General features: G+C 41.9%; 2 protein-coding genes and 1 long non-coding RNA gene across 3 annotated transcripts in view; 1 reads left to right on the top strand and 2 right to left on the bottom strand.

The window, feature by feature from the left end:
- The first annotated feature begins 65 nt into the window (after positions 1–65).
- Positions 66–5689, top strand: LOC122130672 (endoplasmic reticulum-Golgi intermediate compartment protein 2-like). Its single transcript, XM_042705391.1, has 8 exons — positions 66–235; positions 1891–1986; positions 2498–2553; positions 2882–2980; positions 3071–3168; positions 4327–4489; positions 4614–4693; positions 5359–5689. The coding sequence occupies exons 1-8, from the start codon at positions 141–143 to the stop codon at positions 5422–5424; spliced, it is 753 nt and encodes a 250-aa protein (XP_042561325.1). The 5' UTR covers positions 66–140; the 3' UTR covers positions 5425–5689.
- Positions 5690–7563: 1874 nt separating this feature from the next.
- Positions 7564–8672, bottom strand: LOC122130674. The gene is made up of 2 exons (XR_006151941.1): positions 8249–8672; positions 7564–7913 (listed from the first exon to the last, which is right to left on the bottom strand). It is a non-coding gene; the product is annotated as an uncharacterized LOC122130674 (long non-coding RNA).
- A 1114-nt stretch (positions 8673–9786) lies between these two features.
- Positions 9787–16296, bottom strand: part of LOC122130673 (class I histocompatibility antigen, F10 alpha chain-like) — a 28976-nt gene continuing 22466 nt past the window's right edge. Inside the window, exons 3-5 of the mRNA XM_042705392.1 lie at positions 14755–15033; positions 11916–12191; positions 9787–10032 (exon numbers count right to left, since the gene is read on the bottom strand). Of these exons, the coding sequence (XP_042561326.1) occupies positions 9788–10032; positions 11916–12191; positions 14755–15033 (800 nt within the window). The 3' untranslated portion in view covers position 9787. The remainder of the gene's footprint in view (positions 10033–11915; positions 12192–14754; positions 15034–16296) is intronic.

A 16296-nucleotide genomic window follows, 5' to 3' on the forward strand; every position in this document is an offset into this window, starting at 1 on the left:
TAGTATTATATATGTATAATATAATATATATATAATGTTGGCCTATGTATAATATATATATTTTATACATAGGCCAACATTGCACTCCTTGGAAAGAAAGAAGATAAAATGGCATTTCTTTTTGTTGTTTTAGGACTCTAATGCTCATTCAAAACCGTCTGAGGGAAGAACATGCACTTCAGGACATCCTGTTCAAAACTCTTCTAAAGGGAGCACCTACCGCACTGCCTCCACGGTCAGTCACTGTTCCTTCTGCCTTTACCTTTCCAGACAGGCGGACACACTGCACCCATATTCACACCAATTCACATCTTTTCATAACAATCATTTCTTTAAACGTTTGATTGTATTTGCCTTGTAAATCTGTTTATAGGTTCTAGTATGCTATCTGCTGAATGATCATTTTAAAACACCGCAAGCTTTGACTTCTTGGTAGCTTTAAGAAAGGGATGCTACTCACTACATTTTCATGCAATACAAGTAATGTCAGAATACATACTGAGTGAGTTTTTAAAGGCTAGTAGATGACCGCACAGTAAAGATTTCTATGATCAAATATTATATAACGAGCAAAATTAGGTTGTTGATAGATTTTTTTAAGTTGAATTTGGAAAATGTTTTGTTTCGCTAGCAGATCCTGTCAAATTTAATGCGTTTACTTTTGAGATTTTTTTTTTTTTCGTTCATTTTTTAAAACTTAATTAAAACATTTAATAAATACAAAAAATGACTTAATCTATGATGCTATTACTTTTTCAATTATTTTTGACAAGAAAGGGAGGATAGATATGGGCCTATAGTTAGCCAGATTATCAGGAGCAAGGTTGGGTTTTTTGAGAGATGGTTTGATGGCTGCTATTTTGAATGATTGTGGAACTTGTTCTTGAATGTACCGAGGCTGTCTCTAGAACCGACAGCACTAAGTAGGTAATCCCACTACCGAGGCACCACAAATGAAGAGTCTGAACTGCAATCTCTTACTACGGAGAGAAGGCAAAGACAACTGACGTTCATTGGAGGAACAAAGTGGTCGAGAGAAATCTGAATGATGACATTTAAATAGGAAGGTGCTGTCCTGCAGGTGACATCATTTAAATGTGATTCCACCATGTCCAGGGAGCCAGTGAAGGGTAATCAGCAGAAGAGTTCTGTGTGTCCTCTTTGGCTGATAAGAGACCAAACGTGTTCCTGCATTCTGGATCATCTGCATGGGTCTAACCACATATGCAGGCAGGCCTGGTAGAATAGCATTGCAATAGTCTAGTGTAGAAATGACCTGGGCCTGCACAAGGAGTTGTGTTGTAGCATTGGGGCGGGGCGGGGCGGGGCGGGGGGGAGGGAGGGGCCCCTGTATTGGGGGAGCTGTTGAGAAGTCTTATTGCATCCGGATAGAAGCTCTTTGCCATTCTGGAGGTGCGTGCTTTGGTGGATCTGAACCTTTTCCCTGACGGGAGTAACGGGAACAGATGATGGGCAGGGTGGGAAGGGTCAGTGAGGATGCGATGTGAACGCTGCAGGCAACGGGAGGTGGAGATGGAACAGATGTCGGGCAGCTCCGCCCCGATGATCCTTCAGGCAATATGTCAGCAGACTCTCTATAGTGTAGTCTCTGAGGAAGGTGTTCTTTCCTCAGCTTCTGGAGGTAGAAGAGGTGTTGCTGGGCTTTCCCTATGACAAGCAAGCTAACAAAATCAAGCAATACATCACAAAATGTAATTTTTTCCTTTACTCCTATCAAAATAAAACGTTACAAAATGAAAGTACCCATGAAAAGTAAACATTTTTGTATTACAAGTTTCTTTGAAAATGTATTTGAACATGCAAATGAGCTATACACAATTCAAATGAAGTTGCATCTAACCTACTCTTTCCTTCTGTCTCCCTCCCAAGTGAAGTGAATCCTACTCAGTCTCCAACTGCTTGTAGGATACATGGACACCTATATGTCAATAAAGTTGCTGGGAATTTCCACATCACTGTTGGCAAGTATGTTTCATTGTGAACAAAATATCAAATTGCATCCCAAAAAAAGCATCAACTCATTCCTTTTTGTCATCCTAGTTGATATTAGATGTTCTGATTTATAACTGCAGTTTAGTAGCTGCTGTGGCGTTGCTGTTAATCAGTTATCTTGCAGGAAGCGCTAGCATACAAGATGTGTTTTTCATTGTGAGCTAATTGATCACACTCCAAGCCAGACATATGGGTGTGTGTGTGGGGTGTGGTGATTATTCTGTGACCCTTGGTCAACTGTTGGTTCTTTGTTTAGGTTGCATTTAGGTGTAGTCTCTGTTGCAGTGAACTCAACCTATCACCATTTCTCTATTTCCCCTTAAAGAAGGTTATGTTTATAGTACAGGTGTTTTGATGTCTATCCTTGAATCTCTATGCTAAGCCTGTTTAGTATTTCATCCCATTTTTGACCTTCATGACTTCTCCTCGATTGACTGATTGTCTGGTGTGTTATTCACTGCAATGTCGTGTCTGTGTTGTGCAGGGCTATCCCACATCCCAGAGGACACGCCCATCTCGCTGCTCTTGTCAGCCATGAAAGTAAGGCTGTTTTCTATCGCTAATCATGGATCTGATGCCATGAAAGTAAGGCTGTTTTCTATCGCTAATCATGGATCTGATGCCATGAAAGTAAGGCTGTTTTCTATCGCGAATCATGGATCTGATGCCAAGGTCATCAAAGTCACAGTTACATTTATGCATTTGTCAGAGGTCTTTAACCAAAGTAATTTATAAACATTCTTTTTCATCAGTATGTAGCATAAGCACCATGTTCTTTCATTTCAGCTACCAGATAACACACACCCATCACTTTTGACTGTTGGTAGCTGAATGTTCATGAATTGAAATTGTACTTTTGTTTATCCAGCTTACAACTTCTCCCATCGAGTTGACCATCTGTCCTTCGGGGAGGAAATCCCAGGCATCATAAATCCACTAGATGGCACAGAGAAAGTGTGCACTGACCGTACGTAGAAATGGACAGCTGAAGTTCATGAATGAAGCTCCTTGAGTCTTCCTGTGGAATTGTGTAACCTGGTTTCTGCCCACCTTCTAGATAATCAGATGTTCCAGTATTTCATCACCATTGTGCCCACGAAACTGAAAACCTACAAGATCTCAGCAGATACACACCAGTACTCCGTCACAGAGAGGGTAGGTGGACACAGATACACACCAGTACTCCGTCACACAGAGGGTAGGTGGACACAGATACACACCAGTACTCCGTCACAGAGAGGGTAGGTCGACACAGATATACACCAGTACTCCGTCACACAGAGGGTAGGGAGACACAGATACACACCAGTACTCCGTCACACAGAGGGTAGGTGGACACAGATACACACCAGTACTCCGTCACACAGAGGGTAGGTGGACACAGATACACACCAGTACTCCGTCACACAGAGGGTAGGTGGACACAGATACACACCAGTACTCCGTCACACAGAGGGTAGGTGGACACAGATACACACCAGTACTCCGTCACACAGAGGGTAGGTGGACACAGATACACACCAGTACTCCGTCACACAGAGGGTAGGTGGACACAGATACACACCAGTACTCCGTCACACAGAGGGTAGGTGGACACAGATACACACCAGTACTCCGTCACACAGAGGGTAGGTGGACACAGATACACACCAGTACTCCGTCACAGAGAGGGTAGGTGGACACAGATACACACCAGTACTCCGTCACACAGAGGGTAGGTGGACACAGATACACACCAGTACTCCGTCACACAGAGGGTAGGTGGACATAGATACACACCAGTACTCCGTCACACAGAGGGTAGGTGGACACAGATACACACCAGTACTCCGTCACACAGAGGGTAGGTGGACACAGATACACACCAGTACTCCGTCACACAGAGGGTAGGTGGACACAGATACACACCAGTACTCCGTCACACAGAGGGTAGGTGGACACAGATACACACCAGTACTCCGTCACACAGAGGGTAGGTGGACACAGATACACACCAGCACTCCGTCACACAGAGGGTAGGTGGACACAGCAGATACACACCAGTACTCCGTCACACAGAGGGTAGGGAGACACAACTGGGAGGATTTATTCATTTAACAGACGCTTTTATCCAAAGCAACTTAAAATGTACATTTTCATCAGTATTTCTGCTCCCTGGGTGTCCCTAACCCATTTTGATGTTGCTAACACCTTTCTCTTTCAGTTGAGATACAGGAACATATCACTGAGACACTTAATGTACATGATATCCAGGAATTGTTATAGTTTGATCTCGGTCATCTAATTGCATGTGTGTGTGTGTGTGTGAAACAGGAACGGGTGATAAACCACGCTGCTGGTAGTCATGGTGTTTCTGGAATCTTCATGAAGTATGACATCAGTTCACTCATGGTAACGGTAACCGAGCAGCACATGCCCTTCTGGCAGTTTCTGGTGCGCGTCTGCGGCATCATCGGAGGCATCTTCTCCACCACAGGTCAGACTTCTCCACAGCCCACTGCAGGGCAGGTCACAGCGGCTTGAATGCTTTATTCTTTATATGAGTCATTGTAGTAGAGCCATCACAGAATATTAAATTGTACCTTGTACTCACCTTCCAGGCATGCTCCATGGTCTGGTTGGATTCTGTGTGGATATCGTCTGCTGTCGCCTCAAATTGGGCGTCTATAAACCCAAAGAGGCAAGTTCAACTGTCAAATTACATTTAGGCAAATAGGTGAAGTGCCATAAAAGGGGTTTTAAGGGTTATTGTAAATCTAATGTTATTTCTGTATCCATGTTATCAGTTGATTGCGTTTTAAAATGAATGTATTTCCTATCTCGCTGTGACAAAGAAGCTTTCTTTTATAAATGTATACATCATTTTAGGGGGAAACGCTCCATCCACCTCAAAGTGGCTTTTCATTTTGGCGGCGGTTTTTCACTGCGGTGCCGACTCCAATGTATTGTTTGTGTTATTCTATGGGCGTCTCACAGTGGGCAGATTTCTCTGTGTCACCTGCTTAACTGCATTCTTAACTGCTTCTCTCTATTGTAATCCCAGATCACACCATACAATGGCATGACACAGGCTTACATCACAGTTAAGGAAATATACAAACATGGGATTTTTGTACTTTGCCACGATGGACTGTTTAGGCTACGGTTCTAAGTCAAGTTCCTCTCACTGTTCAATGAAGGTGTGGGGTTATTGTCCTTTCTAACATGGGCAACAAGTAACTATCCAGTACTGGTGTATATGGTATTAGAACACAAACAAACTGTAACCACTTGCGTGTATTTGTTTTAACATTATTAATCTATGTGTGTATTAACAAACATGCCTTTTTTCTTTTCGTCTCCTAGGTTGGTATCCTCGATGAACACACCAGCCAAACACCATTACTTACAGAAGCCGATGAGCAGGAGTAAGCTGGCTAATTGTGCACTGTCTGTCTGCCTATTGGAGTCTGCTGCATCCACCTTCACCTGATTTGTTGAGAAGAAAAGCATTTGCAGGGACAAGCACCCCAATGGAAGACTCTTCACACCAGTACACTTTACAAGAACTCTACACAAGTGTTGCTTACATGCAGTGTTCATCAATATTACAGTTTTGTGACACCAGGCTTGTGTTGTTTTGTCATCTATGGATTGCAAACATACTTTCTAAATAAAGCATCAATTTTTCACAAGATTAAGAACAGGTAGTAATTATGTCGACACAAAAGAGTAAGGGGCATTTGGTTGATGTGAATTGTTAGAGGTTTACCTCAACACTATCTATCATTGCCATCCAATCTTTAACTTTACTCCTAATGTAGGCATCATCATATCGACATATGAACTATAAGATATCTTTCTCAAACACTATATTTCCAAAAAAAATTGCAATTTGTGAAAAAGTTGTGAAATGTGTACAATTTAATTTTCCAGGAAACCAAGAAAAGTTTATTGTCAGTGTCATCTGGTAGCTAAATTCAATATTTTACAGCAGGTGCACATAAAGGTTTATGGATATGGTAACAAGCAATTCATGTGTATTCATTTGCTAACTGGTTTTGATGTTTCACATAAGTTATTTTTCTCCAACCAGATATGATGCTGCCCTACAGGGTGAATGGTGTTATCTTTGCATCATAATTCTTATTTCACAGGACATAAGATGTGTCCAGGTATATGACGACACTTCATAGTACTTGTAATAATAATAACACTATTTTTATATAGCGCTTTTCTAGATACTCAAAGACGCTTTACATAGGGAAAAGACAAACAAAACAAAACAACAACAAAAAATAGGAAGACAGGATAAAAAAATTAAAAAAAAAAACAGACAGAACATTTTAGTAAAAAAGCTGTGCGGAACGAGTCATGTAGTGGAGGGTAGGAAGCAGGGGTTAGCAGGTGAAGGCGAGTTTGAAGAGGTGGGTTTTGAGGGCTTGTTTGAATGATGGGAGCCTGACTGAGGGCGTTCCAGAGGGAGGGTGCAGCAACTGAGAAGGTCCTGGCTGTCACCCCAGGTCCGGCGCTTGGTCCTGATGGTCTTCAGAGTGTTTGGGTTAGGGCAAACCTAGGGCTCACCTGAGGCAACGGGTTGGGGCGTGGAGGGGGAGGTCTGACTTGTGTTCTATTCCTCACAACACAACCTTTTTTAAAACCCTACAACAATGAATGTAAAGAGTAGGAGTAGTATGGCCAGACTATGGCTATTTTGTATTCTGTTGTTATTATTATTGATGTTATTGACCTTGTCTGGACATAGGAGCATTGTTGAATTAATTCTCCCCTCTCAATGAGAAAGAAGTCTATCCTTCTTCAATGGAGTCCTCTGGACCCCATTCCAACCACCCTTCTCCAGGCTATGTTGCCTACCATTTTACCTGCTATCACACATGTAGCCAATGTTTCACTCAGCTTGGGAAACTGTCCTAAATCATTCATACAAGCTCAGGTTACTCTTTTGCTTAAGTTTCCCTTAACCCATCTGATGTGAAGAGTTATGGACCTGCTTCCCTTTTTCCCTTTTCCCTTCCCTAAACATGACAATTTAGAAGAAGAACACCATCCCCACCATGTGGGCAAACTTGCGAAATCAAATACTTATTTCCCCCACTGTAACTACTTGGTTAGAATGCCCATTTCTTAATGCAGAGATGGCATGATATAAATTGAGGGTAGGCTGAAGACCAATATGACGTGATGGTCTTAATGTCTTCTGAGGATAATGTGTGATATTTCACACCTGTGCACATCTGGTTGGTAGGGCTCAGCAATGGTCTGGGCATCAGCAGCAGATCCAGACAGTGCACAGTAGATCTTATCATGGAGAAGGGAGAGCTTATTCATCTCTCAGTTTACCACTGATGAGCCTAACACGACGCCTCCATCATATTCAATACCTATGATCGTAGTCTGTGAACAAAACAAATTCATCGTGAGAGAGTTGGGGAATCTATCAGGCGTAACCTTTAGATGTTAACAGTTCGGGTCTCAGTGAGACAGACAGAGTACACATCCAGGGGTATGAGTTACAGATACAAAATAATGCTACACTTAGTTCATGTCATGATAGAATCAGAATTGCTTTTATTGCCAAGTTTGGGCATATTGGTGCAGACAATAAACATTAAAAACATACTAAGTACTACAGAAAAAAAAAAAAAAAGAGTGCAATGTGCAAGGTAATGTAATGTGTGTTAACGTAACACATGAGTCAGATCTTGAGACGTGGGGGCGGGATAAGAGTCCATGTCAGGGGGTGGGGGGGGTCCGGGGCCTTGTTGATGAGGCCAACTGCAGCCGGGAAGAAGCTGGTCTTGTGGCGTGAGGTTTTGGTCCTGATAGAACGCAGCCTCTTGTCGAAGGAAGTACCTCAAAGAGTTTGTGTCCAGGGTGGGAGGGGTCGGCCACAATCTTACCTGATAGAAGAATCTTTTCAGATTTTGTACATTCGAACAGATTTAACAGCCACTAAACATGTACTATCTATCTATACAGCTATTGCTGAAAACCGGAAAATAAAGAAAATAGAACTGAAATCTGAACGTTATGGATACATCACACTATTTAAAGCAGCACAACGGAGGAATTGCTAATCGCTCACGAGATGCTGGCGACTAAACCTAGCGAAACCTGTTGAAATTTGCTTACTTTGACACCATGACAAACTAGTGAGTCAACAACTTTCCTAACACAGTCAAACATCAAGCAAGTGCAACACAAAACAAAGCAAGACGGCAAATAAGTTACTTACTAGTCCGGCAGAGAGTAGTACTCGGGAGGCTTCCAGAAACGTACATAGCGAGGTAATATGCCTGCAGACCCTGGTATGGCAATGGCACAGAGGCCATTCTCCATAAAAAAAGTAATTGTTGCGCCACCATTTATATATACATATATACAGACAAAAAAAAGTGTTGATTTGCACGATTCTTCATCGTTCCTCACTCTTCATGCTCAGCTCACCACACTCGGCTCCTTCCCTGGAGACAATTCACACAACAGATATCAGAATAACAAACTTAATCAGCACAACATTATGACCCTCAGTGCACAGCTGATTACACTGAGGGAACACAAACACTCATATCTGCTTGTCTTTAGAAAACGGAGTCAGAACATAGAAGACTAAATGGTCTAAAGCAGTGGTTCTCAAACTGGGGGGCCTTGCAGGTGGGCGTGGGCGTGGGGCCACGGACCTCTCACTCAGAAAATGACAGGGACCTGGATTACAGTTGCACCATCAAACCACAGACACCGTTGCCTTCAGCCTGGCCAATGAAAACTGATTGGTATGATTTGAAAAATCAATAACGAACTGTAGTAGATGTCCACAGGTTGGCCTTTGTAAGTTTGTCCTTACATAGACTACCACTTGCATATCAATAGTTTCGTAGTTTGATCAGTTTTTCTGTCAATTGTATCAACAGCCTTTTAAAAGGCTATTCCTATCTCCTCACTTCGGTTTTCAGACATAACCTCAGCCTTACAACACTGCTATTGCAGGACACTTTAAACAGCTTTTTTAAAAGGCTATTTTCATCGTTTCTGTCTGCAGTAGCCTAGCCTACATCTTTATCTGCCATCATTCCATCTCTTTTCTCTTCCTACTGAGCTCAGCCTTGAGATCCCTAACACTGGTTTTGCATTGTGCAATAAACATAATGTTATTTCATCTCTGGTTTCTGATCTAATTGTTATCTCCAATAATCCACCTGCTCTGGTTCGTGTCCCACATTGCCATTAAGGTGTTAGCATTGCAATCGCCCTTAGCCTACTGAGCACTAGCCTCTTGCCTTTATTTTATATTTATTCATATCACATTCTTACAACAGAAGGACAACACCAACACATTCACTCAAAACAGATCCTCCAAAAATCATTACTTTTGATTTGGGAAGCATAGGCTTGCAAAAGTTTGAGAACCCCTGGTCTAAATTGATGTATGAACCGTACCTTGCAATGGGGCAGAGGTATCGGAACCGGCATCGGACTCTGAGAAGGTCAAAGCACATACAAAACAAAAACACAAAATCAACTTTAAAACTTGTATATCGCAACAACCTTTAAAGCTTGTATATTGTTTTGTAACTTATTTTTTTCATTACTTTCTGTATGCCTTGTCATCAAATGTTTGTTATTGTTTTAACAAGATTAAAAAAACACAAATATATAACAGATGATAAAAGATTGACGACCAAGATACTATCAAAATATCAAATATTCTAGTTCTAATTCTATTTCTATTCTAATGTCAATATTCTGGTTATCTAGAAGCGTGAGTATTTCAAGTTCACTCTATCATGTCAGGCTTATAGCTGCAAGAGGTACTCACGTGATGCCTTGTTGTAGCCTGTAAAGATACAAGAGAATGTTTATTATGCTGATGCATCATCAAGGCTGAAATCAGAAACACTGAAATGGCATGAAAGATGTTACTCTCACCTTTCTTCTTCATTATGACAATGGCAACAACCACACCAATCATGACAAGAGCAGTGATGACACAGCCAATGATGATGCCAACAAGGTTATTGTCTACAGAAAAGAAAGGTCTCCGTTAATCACCTCCGCAACAGCATTAAATGCACACAACACACATGACACACATCACACATGCACACATGACACACATCATCCTACAGTGAGTCTGGGATAGCGCACAGACCTGTTCAATGAAACTACTCAACAAGTATGTCTCCCCTCTCTGTAACAACACTATCCAGTATGAAGACCTCAAAGTAGAAAAACACTGATTTTAGAGGATTACATGATTCATTCCATCACATAGCCTACAAATGTGCCAAAGGTGTCAATAAATCACGTTGTGTAATTTTGTAAAAAAATAAAATTCATAAAAAAAGTGCATTCATTTTTAAAAGCTGAATACGTCATTTTTGCTGGAAGTTATTCTGAATCTTGGCTTAATGTGTGATTGGTGTAACTGACAGAGGCAGATCAATGCTCTGATGAGTTCTGTGCCTCCTTATCATGGAGAATGTCTCCCCAAGGAGTTGCTTTATAACTATGGTGGCAACTGCCAATGATTTTGTGTTTCTGGAAGCATTGCTCCAAGTTATGGATGGATCTACTGCTCATAACAGCAGGTGGAAGCATAGTTGCTTGGTAGTTTCTATCATCGATATAATTTATTTTGTCTGTTTACCTACATTATCTATTGCCTTTACTAAACTCACACCTTTCTGTAAAGCTGTTAGCATAGGTCCTAAAGATTTGGACCTGAACCCATTATGAAATGATTTAGACTAGTTTTGACATTTGATACGCTGCAGAACACCATTAGTGGTGTTACTGGAAGTATGGTGTATGAAGTACAGTGGTGCAGATTAGCCACCTAGCCACTACAGTGACAAACAGAGCAATGAGTGGGTGAACAGGAGCAGATCACTCATCATGGCTCACTGGTTGTATATAATGAGCATTATACACGAGTGACAAAAACACAGAGATCTGTACAGTTACACAGCAAATGTGCTATAGTGGTAGGTTTGGGTCATGAAAAGGCATATATGGTTAGTCATTGGGCCTCATTCTCGAGGGCAGTTAAGAAGAATTTAAGAAGGAATTTCTTCTGAACTCCACTTCCGGTGTTTTAGGAACAAGTGTGGCATTCATGAAAGTTTTCTCATCTGGGATTTGTTCTGAACTTCAGAAGAAGTTCAGAACGCGAAATAGCAGTCGTAAATCGCCCAGAGTTTTCTTAAATGCAATTCCTCCAAAAAACACCAGATGCCCCACGGGGCCGCTCCGTGTTAGAAGGGTTAAGGGCTGAATTTGAGAGAAATCGTTGGTGATTGCGTTCACCAACTCTACAGACATCCTCGGATTTAAATAATTATAATAATAATAAATACGAGATGTCCTAAAATAAATAAAAGAACTACACGAACACTGCCAATGTAAGTGAATAAATAAATAAGCACTAAACTCAATCGCGTTGATATAGCCATAGTGGAATAAAATGGACATATCTACATCCTGCAACAGTACCTCTACCTCTTCACCGGTGAAGTTAGATCTGCGTTTACTCGACCAGTGCCCGCTTTTTGCTTTGACATGACTCGCTTTGGAGTTGCTTTCGCGTGGATTCGGTCGATTCCGACTGCACACGTCACTACGGTTGCGTGCCCTTATAAGGAATTGGTGGGGCGTGTATGTCTGCAAATCCAGGTGCACGAGAACGCGCTTTCAATTTAAGTATCCTTAATCAGGGGAGCACAGCTGAGAACACTTCGGCTGCGTAAGAACATATTTTCAGGCGTTCATGAATCAGGCGGAGATCGTTTTCTTACGTTTGTTTTCCGAAATCCGTAAGAAACATTTCAGAAGAAACTTCACCACAATACATGTAACAAGTCAATGGTCCTGACCATAGTGGTGTTTAAGGTGTTGGTTCTTACCATCTTCCACAATCAAGGTCTTAACAATGGGCTTTCCGCTCTTGTGTTCCACCTCACAGGTGAACTGTCCCTTCTTCCTCTCCTCAGGTGACACTGTAAGCTCAGCTCTCTTCTGGAAGGTTCCATCCTCATTGGGCAGCGTCTCCCCCATATTAACGTCTTTATGCATGTCCACTCCATCCCTCTTCCAGGTGATCACCACTCCGTCAGGATAGAAACCTGTGGAATGGCACACCACTCCCGAGTCCTTTTGGAAGAGGGTGACCTCAGGGGAGACTGGAAGATCAAGGCAGTAAGAGGGGATAGTAACAATGGCCCTCATTCTCGAACATTTTCTGAAGTTTCTTCTGAAATGTTTCTTACGGGCTTCGGAAAAACAACGTAAGCAAAAGACATCCGCCAAATTCATGCACGCTTGAAAATGTGGTCCTACGCAGCAGAAGTTTTCTGGGCTGTGCTCCCCCGGAAGAGTTTTCTTAAATTGAAAGCGCGTTCTCGTGCTCCTGAATTTGCATACATACACGCCCTGCCAGCTCCTTATAAGGGCACGCAACCGTAGTGACGTGTGCAGTCGGAATCGACCGAATCTACACGAAAGCAACTCGTAAACGAGTCATGTCAAAGTGGAAAGCGATCACCGTCGAGTAAACGCAGATCTAACTTCAACTATATATGTCTATGACTTGAACGGTGCAGAGATGGACTGTTGCAGGATGTAGATGTGTCCATTCTATTCCACTATAGCTATATCAACGTGATTGAGTTTAGTGCTTATTTATTTATTCACTTACATTTGCAGTGTTCGTGTACATTACATTTAGTCATTTAGCAGACCCTTTTGTCCAAAGCAACGTACAAGGGATAGAACAGTCAAGCTACGAGCAATAGAGACCTAGTGTAACAATAAATACTACTTTACATAAGAAATAGAAAAACGAAATAGGAAATAAAAATGAAGTGCAGGAATGTAACTGCTATAAGTGCAAGTTAAGCACTAGTCGAAGTGCCAGTTAGGAAGGGAGGTGCTCTCTAAAGAGTTGGGTCTTCAAAAGCTTCTTAAAGGTAGAGAGGGACGCGCCTGCTCTGGTAGTGCTAGGCAGTTCGTTCCACCAACGTGGAACTACTTCAAAATTCTGGATTGCCGTACTTGCACAGACGGCAGTGCCAAACGACGCTCACTAGACGAGCGCAGCATTCCGGTGTAGTCCTTTTATTTATTTTATGACATCACGGTGCCTCGTAGAATCATGACTATAGGCCTACATGTGAAACGTAATTGTTAATGATACTTTAATCCGAGGATCTGTAGAGTTGATGTGAACGCAATCACCAACGATTTCTCACAAATTCATTAACACGGAGAGTTTTCTTAAATGCGATTCCTCAAAAAACCACAAGATGGCCCACGGGGCCATCTTGTGGTTTTTTAAGGAATCGCATTTGAGAAAACTCTGGCCGAGTTACGACTGCTATTTCGAGTTCGGAAAGTCTTCTGAAGTTCAGAGCAAATCCCAGATGAGAAAACTTTCATGAATGCCAAATGTTGTCCTAAATCCAATTCAGAAGAAATTCCTCTTAAATTCCTCTTAAATTCTTCTTAACTGCGTTCGAGAATGAGGCCAAATGACAAAGAATAGTAACAATACAACAATAATAATGAAAATGACAGCAATGCAGGAAAGCAAAGGCACAGAGTGGTCTAATGTTTGTCTCCTTGGAATAATTACAGACGTGGACAAAATTGTTGGTACCCTTCATTTAAGGAAGGAAAAACCCACAATTGTCACTGAAATAACTTGAAACTGACAAGCTCCAATTTTGTCTCATCTGTCCAAAGGACATTCTCCCAGAAGCCCTGTGGCTTGTCAATATGCATTTTGGCAAATTCCAGTTTCGCTATTATATGATTTGCTTTCAACAGTGGTGTCCTCCTCGATCGACTTTGGCTCAAACAGCGACTGATGGTGCGATCTAGCATTGATGTACCTTGACCTTGGAGTTCACCTCTAATCTCTTTGGAAGTTGTTCTGGGCTCTTTGGTTACCATTCGTATTATCCGTCTCTTCAATTTGTCATCAATTTTCCTCTCACAGCCACGTCCAGGGAGGTTGGCTACAGTCCCCTGGACCTTAAACTTCTGAATAATATGTGCAACTGTAGTCACAGGAATATCAAGCTGCTTGGAGATGGTCTTATAGCCTTTACCTTTAACATGCTTGTCTATAATTTTCTTTCTAATCTCCTGAGACAACTCTGTCCTTAGCTTTCTGTGGTCCATGTTCAGTGTGGTACACACCATGATACCAAACACCACAGTGACTACTTTTCACCCTTTAAATAGGCAGACTGACTGATTACAAGTTTGAAGAAGCCTGTAATGCTAATTAGAGGACACACCTTAGTTTAACATGTCCTTATGGTCAAATTATTTTAAATCTTTTCTAGGGGTATCATCATTTTTGTCCAGGCCAGTTTAATTCGTTTTTTTTTTTTAATTATTCTGTTGAACCACAATTCAAAAGCAATGTCTGATTTTCATTAGTTCATTTTCAGTATTTTTTTTAATTTATTATTACTTTTGTCAGTTTCAAGTTATTTCAGTGACCATTGTGGCTTTTTCTTCCTTTAACGGAAGGGTACCAACAATTTTGTCCACGTCTGTATCTGAAAAAAGAGTACATTACATATACTACATTGATGTACATAAATAAAGTGAATACATTTGATTAGAGATTGAACAGATGGTATCTCTTGGAGGAGGACTTTAGTTTCAACATAATGACTGGAATCCTGCCCACTGTAGAGCAAATGCAGTTATCAGTGTTGTCTGCTGCTGTACCTGTTCTCCCCAGAGTGCTGTTCCCATACTGCAAATACTTCTTCATACACTCAACGCAGTACTCGGAGTAGTAATACTTCCAGCTGTCAAGATCAGTCCTGCCATTGTCCCAGTTATTTTTTGTTAGGACAGCCCGTTGATTTGATGCGATGTATCTCAGGTTCTTCAGATCCAGTGAGATAAAGTCTTCTCCATCATAACCATACCTATCAAATGTTTTGACAGCATTACTCTCATCATCCCACGTACAGCCATGCATCTCCTGCCATGTGTGCACACCTGAGGGTAAGATGGGGAGAATGATTTTAGAATCATCAGAATCACACCTCTGATTCCTCACTACCTTCATCATCTGCATCATTCTATTATTCATTCAACTGTCACCCAGAAGCTGAATAACCATCAGCACGAGCTTGTATCTGCTTTCATGAGTGCATGGCCTTTTCACATGTGTGGCAAGTCATTCGTTTGTGTATTCATGTGTGTGCACAGGAGACACAGAAAAACTAAAAGCAGGGTGTCCCGCCTTAGGTGATTGTCTGCCCCGCCTTGATTGGTTTCTCCTGATCCTCATCATCCTTCCCTATCTAGTGTATTTAGTGTGTGTGTGTCCCTCTCAGTGCCAGTTTGTCTTAGTTCCTCTGTGTCTAGCATTCCAGTGTTTCTCTAGTGTATTGCTCTCCCGTGGTTTTTAATCTCTGCTTTGTTTCTACCGAACCCTGCCTTTGCCTTCTGCGTTAATCCTGCGTTTGCCTCCGGATTGTCTCCCTGTGTACCGAACCCTGCCATAAAGACTGTTTTGATCAAGATTCCTGTTTCTGAGTCATGCTATGAAGTCCTATTGCCTGTTTCTGCAGCAACCGTTACACTTACATGTCTTCACTTCATGTGCTGCTTCTGTTCTGTCATAATGTTCAATTCCTGGTTTTATTCCTTATTCATGTTGCCTTTACATGATGTAGGGGAGAGGGAGGTAGGTTGTCACACTGGGGCACATTTTAAAAACTGAAATAGCTACCTTGTGTGACACAACCCCCTGAGTCAACATCTTGTCCACCTTTAGTCAAGGTCCAACCACTCTGAGCTTAGCACAATTTCCACTATTTTCCCTTCGTATGTCAGTATTTGGACTCTGTTTCTGTTTTGACATGTCCTGTGTTTTTGTTATGGTAGCCATGTGCCTGTGTTGTGGTAGCCATGTGCAACCATGTGGTAGCCATGTGCTACCATGTGCTCCGCCCCTTGTCCTGTCTTTGTTCTGTTTCCCACCTGTTCTGCTCCTCACCTGTGCCCAATGATTACCCTGCCTATTTAAGCCTGTCTTGCCGCATGTTCCTTGTCGGATTGTCGCAACTGTTGTGCTACCCTGGTCCGTGAGTTGTCTGTTTTTTGGAAAGTAACTTTGCCTGCTTAAGTCTCCTTGAAGGAATACTTTTTTGAACTGTTAGCTTACAGAAGCTTTTTGTGTTTTTCGGCGTGGAAGCCTACAGTGGTCGTGTGCCCTGTTTTTGTGTTTGCCTTTTTGATCCTCTGTTTTTTGTG

Source organism: Clupea harengus, unplaced genomic scaffold, assembly GCF_900700415.2.
Source record: "Clupea harengus unplaced genomic scaffold, Ch_v2.0.2, whole genome shotgun sequence".
In the NCBI taxonomy this organism is placed as follows: domain Eukaryota; kingdom Metazoa; phylum Chordata; class Actinopteri; order Clupeiformes; family Clupeidae; genus Clupea; species Clupea harengus.

Bases quoted from the DNA above. Each gene is read 5' to 3' on its own strand.
- LOC122130672 (XM_042705391.1), top strand. From the start codon at position 141: ATGCTCATTCAAAACCGTCTGAGGGAAGAACATGCACTTCAGGACATC. The intron at 4,490-4,613 runs GTCAGACTTCTC...CTCACCTTCCAG, and splicing joins AGGCATCTTCTCCACCACAG to GCATGCTCCATGGTCTGGTT. The intron at 4,694-5,358 runs GCAAGTTCAACT...TTCGTCTCCTAG, and splicing joins GCGTCTATAAACCCAAAGAG to GTTGGTATCCTCGATGAACA.